This window comes from Magnolia sinica, chromosome 7 (genome assembly GCF_029962835.1).
Source record: "Magnolia sinica isolate HGM2019 chromosome 7, MsV1, whole genome shotgun sequence".
NCBI lineage: Eukaryota > Viridiplantae > Streptophyta > Magnoliopsida > Magnoliales > Magnoliaceae > Magnolia > Magnolia sinica.
The window spans coordinates 14,840,156-14,854,279 of NC_080579.1; the positions used below are offsets into that span (position 1 = coordinate 14,840,156).

At 42.2% G+C, this 14,124-nt stretch overlaps 1 protein-coding gene across 2 annotated transcripts in view; it reads left to right on the forward strand.

The window, feature by feature from the left end:
* The window catches only part of LOC131251118 ((+)-neomenthol dehydrogenase-like), a 45,976-nt gene extending 38,899 nt beyond the window's left edge, over window positions 1-7,077 (forward strand). For both annotated transcript variants that reach the window (XM_058251636.1, XM_058251638.1), the window contains 3 exons: window positions 6,036-6,113; window positions 6,193-6,378; window positions 6,543-7,077. In XM_058251636.1, coding sequence (XP_058107619.1) covers window positions 6,036-6,113; window positions 6,193-6,378; window positions 6,543-6,920 — 642 coding nt within the window. In that variant the 3' untranslated portion in view covers window positions 6,921-7,077. The remainder of the gene's footprint in view (window positions 1-6,035; window positions 6,114-6,192; window positions 6,379-6,542) is intronic.
* Window positions 7,078-14,124: the final 7,047 nt, after the last annotated feature.

Here is a 14,124-nt window from a genome sequence, read left to right on the forward strand (position 1 = left end):
ATAGGGCTAATAGTCAAAAATACAATTCCAATAGTGATGATCGCCCAAAATGGAAATTATGCAAGCCACAACGAACATGCGATAAACTTTACATATAAAACACAACTAAAATAAAAGCAAGTCCTTCCAGCTTCTCCCGATGCTCTCAAGGCACCACGGTGAAAGTGCAAGCTGATCAAAGTTTATCCACCAGAGGCCTCGATAGAACCTATATAAATAACAATGTCTGGTTGGTGTTTTAAAACACTGTCCCAGGTGGGAGTGAGTAGCTAACTCAGTGTTTTCATTAATTCTAAGTTACACATGTTATCAACCTAATCAGAACAGTTAATGATAAACAAGACATCAAACAATTCTCAGATACTCCTGTTAAATATGCATATGAAGATATGACATGATACATGCTCCTTCCAAACAACACTCCCTCACAAGCGACTTCAATGCGTATTTCGCAAATGTCAACACTCCCTTATCACATGACTCCAACGCAAAATTGCCACATCCTATCTAATGCAATGCGATTGATGCATATGTTAGCCAAGTAATTATTAAGTTCCATTCATCCAGCATATTAGCGAAAATAGGATACCGACGTCATATCACTAGTCCTTATCCAGATTACGTGGCTCGTCATTGCAAGTAGCGGCTCCTCACCATTTTATCTCATAAATCAATAATTCCAAAGATACGGCATGATACCTAAATGTATGAAGATTAACCTGGTACAAGTCGTCACCCAAACACCGAGTATGACTACTCAATTTCGAAGTGCGAGCTTATCATATGAAACCAAATCATCACAAAGAAAGGGCTCGTCACCCAATTCCATTCATGCCCAGGTCGTTCGAACGGTACTCTGGCACGGAACCATTGGTCGGGTAATTTTACGGGAGCCGTTGGAACAACAATCTCTCACCTCCATCAGTGCTCATTGGTCACTACGAGGAGGCTCGTCACTCTAGCGTATGTCGACAACTCAGACACAGTGTCTCATACCACCATACCCGAATCATGAGTCTTAGTGGAATCGTATCGCACTAATAGTTATGAAGGGACTCATCCACTAGGAACGGGATATCTTAGATTCAATTTGTTCGTGTCATACACTGTGAACATATATGATCAATCGGCTAGTGGACTAATCCAATTGACCTGGGAGAACATCGACGCAACCGGCATTGGGTGCAAGTATCCCTTGTAGTCCAGCTACTGTCAGTCATCCATGTTCAAACCGGGTCGATCAAACAAGCTTAGGGTGGCCGACCTAACTCGAGCCTCCCCTTGGTTTGAGTGATTTACCGGTCAACCCAATATCCTAAATAATTTTAAACATCGCTAAGGACTAACAATTCATCAAGCAATCACAACAAGATTTCATATGAAATCTAAATTTAGCAACACAACCACCTAAGCATTTCATCGAATGTATGAGCATCAATAACATATAACCATCACTTAGGCATTTTATCGAACATGTGAGCATTACTAAAATCACATATTCACCTAGGCATTTCATCAAACATGTGAGCATCAATAGAATACCACATTCAATCAGTTAGGCATTTTATTAAACATTTGAGTATCTATAAATAAGTAATCACACAATTTACAATCAAATTGAAATGTAAACATGTTAGCATACACCAACCTATCTATAAACAACAAAATCATTAACTGAGACCCTCAAAGGTCGATAAATGATAACCTAGAGATAATGGTAAGCACCTTTTATAAAGAATCTCCGATTTTGGGTCATATTGTTAGGAATTTTGGGGAAAACGATTCCTACGCCAAATTCAAAAGAATTAAGTGAGAATCATGCAATTAATCATAGAAAACTTAGGTTGGAAAGTATCGTTCGTTTCTTACCTCTCAATTAAGAGTAGGATGGATTTGGTAGAGAAGAATGGTCGAGGCTAAAGCTTGATTAAAGAAAACACATCAAGAATACTCCTAGATCTCCCTCCTTCTCTCCTTCTCTCTTCCTCTCTTTCTCTCTTTTCTTTCTAAGGCAAAATTCGTATGGGGAGAGGGGAGTGAAAATGGAATGGTATTTATAGTGCCAGATGTTGCACAAATGGCCCTAATGGCCCTTTATTCATTATACTAATCCTTTAAGGGTTGTTTCCAACCAATGGGACCCACTGGGAGGTATGAGTCAATCTAAAACATGAGATAAATATCCCAATAGGTGATTTATATTTAGACAAACATCTCATGATCGGACGTGCCGATTAACCGGGAAGACTCTAAATTAGATCAACAGTCACCGATGATCAATCGGGGCTGTGGCTATGTGGATGTGTGGCAAAATATTATTACTCGGTACCCGACTTTGGCCATGAATCAATGGTTCAAAAGTTACAACTTCACAAAAAATCAATGGGCTAGTTTCACTTAAATTTCAAGTTTTCACCTAGGGCATTCACACATCCCATGCACTTGGCTTACGGTCCAAGTTAAGCAATTCAAGATGTGACCTCGGCTTGATGTCCCACGATGGACGTCAAGCCAACTAAGACGAACATATTTCTATAGCCTCGGGTTTAGTGACCCACTAACGAGCGGTATATAGCTCGTTTAAATAATCAGGGCATTTCTGAAATGAATTGGGTAGCGAGATTTCTTGTGCACAATGATTAGGGTTTGGATTAGCTAAGTTCATAATATGACTTATTTATAACTAGCAGAAATGACGATTCGGTTATAATCACCCTAAGCCATTGGTTCTTTGGTTAAAGGATAAGTGGGTCAGTTTGGTTTGTTAATTAAAATCTTACACATAATTGTCTTGACTTTTGGTAGGTCTTTATTTAGTTACGGTTGTCTCGATTAATCAGTGATAAGTCGGCTATATTTGGGCCCCATATGAACAATCATGTGGCTAAACTCAGTGTTTAAGTGATCGGCCGGATTCGTTGGCTTCCTACGGTTGATTAATCAGATTCGTGTGGTTCTTTATTAGTACCACCCGTGTATAGGCTAACATTGAGTATTAATAGTCAGTAAGTGACAACATAAGTTAATTATATTGAAAAAATTTTAAGGGTTTTTGGAAATCCAAAACACCGAAAATCTGAGACGTTATAGCTTAAGACACAGTGCAAAGGTATGCATGGGTGCTCACCTAAGAAGGTGCTCATCATTCCTCTCTCTCACACACCTTCTTACATGAGCACCCATGAGCATCTTTACACGCGTGTCATGGGTACGGAATCAAAATGGTCCCCATGATGCGACTAGAGGTGGGCATGTCTGACCAGATCCGGTGGATCCGACCCGATCCGACCAGATCCAACCCGATTCGAACCAAACCAACGGCCTGGATCGGTGCAGTTTGAGTAGGGTCAATCTGATCTGACCGTTCATCAGATCTAGTTCGGTTCAATGCCAATCCGGACCGATCCAATCTGCAATTTGATCCAATTGGATCCGATCCGATCAGATTCGATCCGTCATATAGTATGTAGTTAAAATAGATTAAGAAATAAAGTGCTGAGGTATGGCGTCTACCACTCTCATTCCCTTTCTACCACTCATCTACTCCCTCCAACAAAATAATGGGTTCAACCCCTAAAATGATCTGGAAAAACGAATGGACAGTGTGGATCAACCACATGCATTCACGCTTAGAGCTGGGCAACTATACAGCCGTGTTGAGCTTCAAATGGTTTCTTGTACCACACGCATGTAATGAAAAGTGACATGTTGACTATTGAGTAGCCAGCGACTGCGAGACTCCTACTGAAGTCATGTCACCAGGTTATGTGGGGCCCACCATGATGTATGTGTTGTATCCACACCATCCATCAATTTGTAGAGATCATTTTAGGCCATGAGACAAAGAATGAGTAAGATCTAGATTTGGAGTGGACCCCACCATAGAAAACAGTGGGAAGAGTGACTCTACTGTTGAAACCTTCCTAAGATCCACTATGATGTTTATCTGAGATCCAACGTGTTCAAGAGTTAAGACAGACATGAAAGAAGGGAAAACACAAATTTCAGTTAGATCGAAAACTTTTGTGGGCCTTAGAAAATTTTAATGGTAGGCATCACTCTCCCCACTGTTTTCTGTGGTGGGGTCCATTTGAGCTTTGGATTTGACTCATTCTTTGGCTGCTGCCCTAAATTGATATCTCCAAATGAATGGACGGTGCGGATAGAACACATATATCATGGTGGATCCCACAGAACTTAGTCACATCACTTCGGCAAGGAGTCTAGCTACTAAACCTGTCAGTAGCTAATCCACATCCCACACGCAAGCCACACAGGGGTGACAGCCTGTTGTAGATACGTGTCGTGTGAAGACAAGCACGTACGCGCCTCGAGCTCCGAGTTGTACGAACGGCTCAAATGAGATCAAAGTTACATGGGCCCCACCATAACGTTTATTTTCCATCTAATCCGTTAATAATTTTAAAAAATACATAGATGAAGTGGAAAAACAAATTTCATATTGATCCTAAACTTCTGTGATCTGAAAAAGGGTTTCAATGGTAAACGATCAATCCCCTACTATGTTTTGCAATGTGGTCCAACTAATCTTTAGATCTGTCCTATTTTTCGGCTCAAGCCTTAAGACAAGCTCTCCAAATGGATGGATGGTTTGGATATAACACATACCTCATAGTTTGACCTAACAAACTTGTCGACGAGTGACGTCAACACACCACCGCCACTTCTCTCTTGCGATCCGAACGGTACCCAACCCGATTCAATTCAGTTTTTCTGATCGAGTCGGACTCGGTTCGGGTCAAACTTGCAGTGCATCGGATCAGATCGAGTCAGATGACCCGGACTCGGTCCCAGATCGGATCGAGTTCGGGTCAGGCCATGTGGAATCCAGACCGAGTCGAGTTGGACCCAATCCAATCCAACTCGGTCCGATGCCTAGCTCTAGATGCGACTCCCCTTAAAAATCTATAGGCTCAAATTCCAGCCTGGTTCAAAACTCTAGTGAGCATAGCAAAGAGGGCTCAAATTTCAGCCTGGTTCAAAACTCTAGTGGGCATAGCAAAGAAAAAGCAAATCAATGGAAGAAATTGTTTCCTTTTGCCCTGGCCCACTAGAGTTTTGTATCGGGCTCAAAGTTAGGCTTGTGAGGTTTCAAGGGGTGCCGCATCATGTTAACCATTCAAATTTTGTGCCTAGCTAACTTGTGCAAAGGTCGACCTCATAGTACCATTTCCCTATATATATATATATATATGGAAAAGGTTATATGCTGTCGAGCTCACGGGAACTTCCCATGATGTCGAGCTGTGTGAGCCCCACCGTGATGCATGTCGAACATCAACACTATCCATTTGATGGGTCCCCTTTAAATTATGGCATATCCCAAAAACCAGCCGCATACTGAACTCATGTGGACCATAACATCTAAAATCATGTGAAGACATGCCTAAAACATATAAAAGCACTTGGTGGGGCGCACCTGAAATTTGGATGCGTCTGAAACTTGGTCTGACCCCTCATCCAAGTGGGACACACATAATGGATGGGCTGGATTTGTGAAACACATCTTAGTGGACCCAAAAAATGATTATGAATGTTTTAATGGAGGGTAACCCCTCTCAACTTTTGTATGTGTTGTGGCCCACACAAGTAAGGGATTGACTTGATTTTTAAGTCCAAGGCCCACCATGGAATGGTGCATCTGACTGATGGGGTTGATGTTCGACACGACATCACGGTGGGCCCACACAACTCGACCTCATGGGAAGTTCCCATGAGCTCGACCGCATAGAACCTTCACACACACACACACACACACACACACACACACACACACACACACACACATATATATATATATATATATATATATATATATATATATATCCTTCTTTGCTTCCAGGCCGCTATGTGGGCCAGGCATATCTTGATTGATAATCAAGATCAAGAAAAGGTCTGGGCCTATCCCATGAGCCCACAAACAGCTCAAATCAAGCCCAAAATCAGGCCAGGTCTAGGTGGGCCCATCCAAATTACAGCCCTACGTGCTTACTTTCTCAATCATCTTGTTACAGGTGAACAATGCCGGAGCATCAGGCGTCATAGTCGACGTCGAAGGCCTGAAAGCTTTAAAGATAGACCCCATGACTTGGGTAAACCTTATCTAACGCATCATCATCGTATTTCTATGCAATTGAGATGTACGGTTCTGATCACTTCTGATCAATGCAGCTCTCCGGCAAGGCCACCAATATAGTCCAAGGAGTGATTCAGCAGACTTACGAGGCTGCAGAAGTATGCCTCGATACCAATTACTACGGTTGCAAACGTGTGACCCAAGCACTCATCCCACTCTTACAACGTTCCACATTCGGCGCGAGGATAGTGAATGTCTCTTCCCTCAGAAGCGAGCTGGGGGTAATAGCCCAGGCCCACTCATAGTTTAGAAATCTACTATTTCTTACTATTGTTAGTTTTGTGCATTTGGGGTCCTTCGTTTGGGGATCTATACCATTGATCTACTGGTCATCAGCCAAACAGCCCAATGTTTAAGCACTAACCAGTTTTTCATTTCCTTTCAGAGGATTCCTAACGAAGAGACGCGGAGCAAACTAGCAAACGTAGATAATCTAACGGAAGAGGGATTGGAAACACTACTTCAAAGGTTCCTAGAGGACTTGAAACATGGTGTGATTGAAGCCAAAGGATGGTGTATGATGCTCCCAGCTTATAGCATATCGAAGGCAGTGTTGAATGCTTACACCAGGGTCCTCGCCAAGAGGTACCCCGACATGTGCATAAACTGCGTACATCCCGGGTATGTTGATACTGATATCAATTGGCATACAGGGCCTATGACCGTTGAAGAGGGAGCTAAAGGACCAGTAATGTTGGCTTTGCTGCCCAATGGCGGCCCGTCGGGGCGTTATTTCGATCAGACAGAAATGGCGGAGTTTTAATGGACTTTCGGGTCGTGTTTGGATGGACTATCGAATCAAATTGCAATAGTAGTTCAATAAAGTGGTGGTCACGAATTGCAATTTCACTAGTCTTTTGTGTTAGTGGTTTGTGTTAGTGGAATCAAGGAGACTATAAACCAATGAAGTGATTTGGATTCAGTGTGCTCTAATACATCCAATGCTTTGTGATTTCAACATAATGCGATGCGATGCTGTATGACGTGATGCATCTGCCACGTATGCATGGGAAAGCGTTTTTGTATGCACAAGTAAATTGAATTGTGAAATGCTCCACGGCACTTGGTTCATTGAGTGGAAATAACAAATTTTGCAGTAGCATTTCATGGGATTCTTAATGAGCAAGCAGCAAAAATGTTCTTTCAACCCAAGTCCAGAGGTATGGACTCATTCTCTGGAGAGAACTTCTAAACAAACGGCTTTAATCGCTGGCTGTTTACTTTAAAAGCAATATCATTTACTAGATTTTCAATTTTCAAGACCCTACGAGGATAAATAGTATTCACAATAAACTTTCTAGTTTTGTTCCAAAATAAAATTCGAAGGCTATTCTTGACATGGAATACCTTTATCCATTTCTTATATATCAAAAAATTCTCATATGTTTCGTTCTGGACCTCCTCCAACTCATTCAATAGAAGTTTGCACAATGAGCTAGCTTTGTCTATATTGAAATTGAATATCTTAATAACCCAATATGCTTTATGTTCCAACTCCACGGGCAAATGGCAAGCTTTTCCACATATGAGTCTATAAGGGGACATACCAATAAGGGATTTATAGGTCATACGGTAAGGTCATTATGCATCGGTTAATCAAAGAGACCAATCCTTGTGATTAGAATTTACTGTTTTCTCCAAGATTTGTTTAATTTCTCTATTTGATATCTTGGCTTGACAGTTTGTTTGCGTGTGATAGGAGATACTCACTTTGTATGCAATACCATATTTCCTCATTAAGATTACAAAAGTAAGAGCCTACATCGCTAATAATGGCTCTAGGTGTTCTAAATCTAGACAAAATATTTTCTTTTAAGAACCATTCAGTGATCATTGGTTTTACAAGAAACAACCTCCACCCATTTTGAAACATAGTCAACATCTAAAAGGATATAGAGGTGTCCAAAGGATGGGAGAAATGGTCCCATTAATTCGATGTCCCAACAATCAAATACTTTAATTATCAAAATTTGATTCAAAGGAATTATATTTCTATGAGACATTGCCTAGCTTCTGGCATTACTCACATGATCTACAAAATACATGGGTATCCTTAAACATGATTGGCCAATAAAAACCCTCGTATAATTTTCGTAGTGGTTTTCCTTGTTGAAAAATATCAACCACATGCATAGGAGTGACAAAAGGAGATTACTTTAGATTGTTCATGAGCAAGAACACATCTCCTAATAATTTGATCTGGGCAATATTTAAACCGATAAAGATCATCCCAAAAAATGTTAGGTACCTCGATAAAAATAAAAATAATAAAATGATAAATAAATAAATAAACATTTTTTTATCTCACGCAATCTAATGAGTAGAACTTGCACATGTGGCAACATAATTTACAATATTAGCATACCAAGGTAGACATGAGACTGAAAAGAATTGTTCATCCAAGAATGTGTCCTTAATGGGAGTTGTCTGCAAGGAATTAGAGAGGACAAGGTGAGAGAAATGGTTATCCACTACACTCTCTACTCTTTTCTTATCTCGTATTTCTAGATCAAACTCTTGGAGTAAATGAATCCATCTAAGTAAACAAGGCTTGACATCCTTTTTGGTAAGAGGATACTTAAGCGTCACGTGGTCTGCACGCCCGATCATTAGACAGTTGTATCTAAGCTTAGATCGCTTAGTGGAACACTTATCCCAAGGCATAGATTGATTCCTACACCTCCCCTTGGGCCCCATTGGTCGGAAATAACCTCCCACAAGGTTAGTATAATGAACAAAGGGCCATTGGGGCCATTTGTGTACAATCTAGCACTATAAATACCAGTTCATTTCACACCTCCTCCCCTCATACGAATTTTTGTGCCCTAGTCCTAAAGTTGAGAGAAAGAAGAAAGAGAGGAGAAAGGGAGTGAGAGAAGTGTTGATCGAGAGAGGCTGCTCTTCCCTCCTTAAATCCTCATCCGTACCACAACTGAAACCCTGGTCAGATCTTTGCCGGTGACGATTGAAGGTAAGATCCAAATCTTACTTCCAAACCCCAGGTCAAGTATATTGATTTCTCCAAAATCCTCACATGACCTTTGTGATTTGTTTAGGTCTCAGCGATTTTCACAAAGGTACAGACCATTATTCCTAAATTGCCATTTATCGAATCGTATGGGTCCCAATTATGATGCTTGATAGTGAATGGTGTGCCGCATGATAACATGTCTATGCTTGTTTTCTTTATTGCATGTCGTGCTAATTCTTGTTATACATCCTTCATATTCGATGAAATGCTTAAATGAATCATTTGCCAAAATTAGGGTTTATACTAAATTTTGTTATGATTGTTGGATGAATAATTAATCTATAATCAATATTTAGAACTGCTTAAGATGTTGGGTTAGTTGGCAAACCGCCAAACGAAGGGGTTTTCCGAATTACGTTTGTCACCCTAGACTCGTTCGATTGATCCAAGTCAAACACGGATGACCAACAGTAGCTGGACTACATGGGATGCTTACACCCAATGCCAGTTGCGCCAAAGTTCTCCCAAGTAAATCAAATGTGCCTAACGGCTAACTAATCACGTATGATCACCATGCATGACCACAACTAATTAAAGCTGGGATACCCCATGCCCATTAAATGAGTCCACTAATAACAACTAGTGATACGATCCACAAGACTCATGAGCCAACCATAGTGGCATGAGACACCATGTTCATTCTGTCACCCTACGTTGGGGTGACGAGCCTCGCCATAGTTACCGTGAGCAATGTTATTAACAACTTACCTATCGTATGTGTTCAATTGGGAGTAATGAACCCAAACGGATCAAGGGACATAGGTAAGGAGCTGCTACAACCGTTCCGCGCTTAGTGATCTGGTTGAGACTAATGATAAAAATGAAAGTACTCTAACTTTCCCAATGTGCTAGACGAATGAGACTTAATAACTACTTGGTTAAATATACGCATCTACTACATCGCATTAGATTAGGTGTGACAAGTTAGCATTGTAGTCGCATGATGAGGGAGTATTGACATTCATGAAATAGGCATCGAAGTCACTTATGAGGGAGTGTTGGATTGTAAGAACATGCATCATTTCATAACTCTATTTATGCATATTAACAAGAATACTTAGGAAATGGGTGTTTATATGCTTTATCATTACTTATGCTGATAAAGTTGATAACATGTATAACTTAAAACTAATAGAACCACTGAGTTGATCACTCGCTCCCACTCTGGGATGGTATTTTAAAACACTAACTAAATAATATTGTAGATGCAAGTGTTACCGAGGCCAACATATTGGAGGAGGCATACATGGACCTAGAGGAGGAGTTCTCGCACTTTTCACTTTCTGACGAACCGATGTAGTCGATGCGCTGCTCGGCTAGGAGTGACACATGTTTTGGGTGTTGGACAAACTTAACATTGACACATTTTACTTACTTTTTGAACTGTATATTGGGCCTCAATTATGGACCCATGCTCTAGATGGATATGTATCATAGTTTCTAGTTGATTTATTTACTTCAGATGCCTTTATTACAAAGTATGTTACACTTCTTAGCTTAGTTTTATGATTGCTCAGATATCATGTTAAATATATAGAAAGGTCACGCCTCCGCAATGTCTAAGTGATACCCGAAATATTGGGCGTCGAGTACGTACTCAACTCTTGAAAATCAAAGCATTACAGGTTGGTATTAGAGCATGAGTTTAGAGTTAAACTAGACCGTGGGCTGCAGACCTACCATAACGAATATGCTGACGCAGTAAAGAATTTAGAAAATAAAAAACTTAAACCTAGGATGCGATCTCCTGTGTGATATGCTGTGGAACTTAAAACATAGAAACTAGTATCATAGGATTAAACCTAGAAGCTTGTATACTAGAACGCCAACATAATGGTCTGAGTGATAGAACTCGCCTTGAAATGTGATCGGGTTCATAGGATTGTAAGTCGTTTGTAGGAGCACGAGGAACCGCTTAGGTGGTGCATTGAAGTGCAAGAGGAAGGCATCAACCTTAAGCCTTTAGAAAGTATCTAAAATGGAAGAAAATTTGGAGTATAGCGCAAAAAAGAAGGAAGAGGGTCGACCCTCAAAACTGAGGGTCGATGCCCAAACATAGATAGTGACCAACGTCGACCCTCAAAATTGAGGGTCGACCCCTTAAAATTGAATGTCAACCCCCAAAAAGTGGATAGACCCAGGGTCGATCCTCAAATCAGCGGTCAAACTTCGCTTATTAGACCAAAATAAGTCCAGAGTTCGAGGGTCAACCCCCAATTGTCCAAAGACCAAGGGTTGATTGTCGAAATGAGGTGCAGATTGTGTGTGTGTGTGTGTGTGTGTGTGTGGTGGGGGAGGGGGGGTGTATAAAACACGATTAAGTCTTCATTTCCACTTCCTTCACTCCTAAGCACCCATCTCTCCCCTCTAATGGAAACCCTAGCCTCCCAAGCTAGCCAAACCTCCCAAAACTCCTCATTTCCACATTGATTCCTTCATCCCCTTTTGGAATCAAAGCTCCCAGATTGGCAAAGATGGCCCTTCTCTCTTCTCTTTCATCTTAGTTTGTGGTTCCCTTGATTTTGGCACTAACGACAAAGAAAAGAATCATAGAAGCGAATGAGAGCCCACTCTGCAAACACTGCACAAAGCAGAAGGAAGATGTGGGTGCTTCCTCTTCCGATCCCACCGCGGGTCACGATCGTGGGGGTCATCGTCCCACGCATCACCTATGGGTGAAGAAGCCGCCCCATCACGTGCCGCAAACCAAGGAAAGTTTGGCCGCCACCCCATCTACTTCGAATGCCATGTGGACGATAAATTATTCACTAATAACACGATGCTCGACTGGCTATCGGTCCTCGGATGGGACCCCATCTTAGTGCCTAAGGAGGAAGCGGATGAAGATTTGGTGCACATATTCTACGCTGCCATTAGGAATATAAAGCAAGAACCATTTTGCTTCAATGTGCTGCGTAGTGGCCATGTGTACCATTTCGACGTGAAAGTCGTTTCAAGAGTTATGGGGGTGCCTTGGGGAATGTAATTGTGTCGGAGAAGGACACGAAGAGGGAGAGGCACAAGGACACTATGATCGCATTCTATGTGGGGAGCGTAAGAGTTGGGAGTCCAAGACATTCCTTAAGGCTTCCAAGATGCTCTCGGTGTTTTGGATGTTGCATCTCATTTTCACATACAATGTGTACCCTAGGGTGGGAAACTGCACCCAAGTAATGCAGTCTATGTTAGAAGTATTGTATTTAGTGGGCAAAGGCGTGCGCGTTTGCCTCCCAACCGTAGCACTTTGTCGTATCATGATCGCCGCCACTACCTCCCGGAAGCAAGCCTTACCTTCACTCGCTTAGTCCATAAGATGGCCATGCAATGTGGGTGTGTGAGCCTCACCAATTCGAGACCGATACCACTGTGTACCATTGATTTTACCACCCTTGCCTGAATGGGCCTCACCAAGCAACAAGAGGAGGGAGACCACCCTAAAGAAGAGGACGAAGAAGCAGAAGAGGAGGAAGAGTAGACTGAGGGCGAGAGTTGAGACAAAGAGTTTTGAGTGCCCTTAGACATCGAGGCGTGCTTAGATCACATGCAGCATGGGCCAACCGAGGTTAGGGCTGACCTAGTTAGGGTCAAGGCCAAGCTAACCGAGATGGAAGAGAAACAAAATGGTTGGAATGAGAAGATTTTTTAAACCATAAAGAGGGTCCTATGTTGTGTGCATGGTACGGGAGTAACATGTCCAATAAAAATGTGCAATCCAATTCCATGTTTGACGCTCGCCCTGTAATTAAATATAGGTAATGCTGCCCAAAGGCAATCGTTATCTAGTTCAACTTCCGCATGGTGGGTTAATCGACGAGGGTCTCCCCTCCTCTAGTGGCCAGTAGGGTTCTAACTCAGATCTAAGATCCGAGATGATATCTAAGCAGCCATAGCTCATGCAAGGGTTGCAACACTCAACAGCACCGGATTCGCATCAGGCCGCTAGTGCCACTCATGGGGCAATACCAGATTTACTGTCAGCCTTTGGCCAGAATCACACTTCATCATCTACCCCACCTATGCCTCAGGTAGACCCGACCCTGGATATGATGGGGTAAATGTTGCTACTAATGCAACAACAACAACAACAATACTAGGCAGTGATGCAGCAGTAACAAAGTAGCAGCAGACCCTGACTGCGCTTATGGGTGTTATCCCCAAAATCTAAATGCCACCCCACCAGCACAGTCAGTGATAGTTCACGTGACAACCACGGTGGGTAGCTTATTTGAGCACTTTCATAGGCTCAGACCGCCCACCTTCACAAACATCCACCGAACCAAGGACACCACGTATTGGCTTAATCGAGTCTCTAAGATGATTAAACCACTTCATTGCTCCGATGTTGAGAAATTCGAGCTTGTAACGTATAAGTTCGAGATAGAGGCAAACCTATGGTGGGACAGTGTGCTAAGGGTTGTCCCGGCTGGATTTGCGTAGACTTGGGATGAGTTTGAAACTTATTTCTTTAAGAAGTACTACCCACTCACCTATCACAATGAGAAGGAAAGCGAGTTTCTTTACCTCTAATAAAGGGGGATGTCAGTGGAGTACGAGAACAGTTTCACGAAGCTATCGAGGTGTGCTCTAAGAATCATGGCCAATGACCCAATAAAGATGCGGTGTTTCTTTGAGGGGCATTGGGTGGGCATCCGCAAGAAAATGTGTTACGCCAACATCCACACCTACGCTGACCTTGTGGATATGCCCTTGCGATCTGAGCAAGATGGAGAGCGTGATTACCAAGCTCACCTATAGATGGGTATGAGGCTTGGATCTGAGGTGCAGCCTCTGTAACTTCATGGCAAGAGGCCGCGAGCAGACTCGCCATTGAGACTTATGGCACTACCTGCCCCTCGGTCGAGGAAAGACTACATTTGTACGTATTGCAAGAAGATGGGCCACACCGACCTCTCAACAGATCAACTGACAGCCCCAG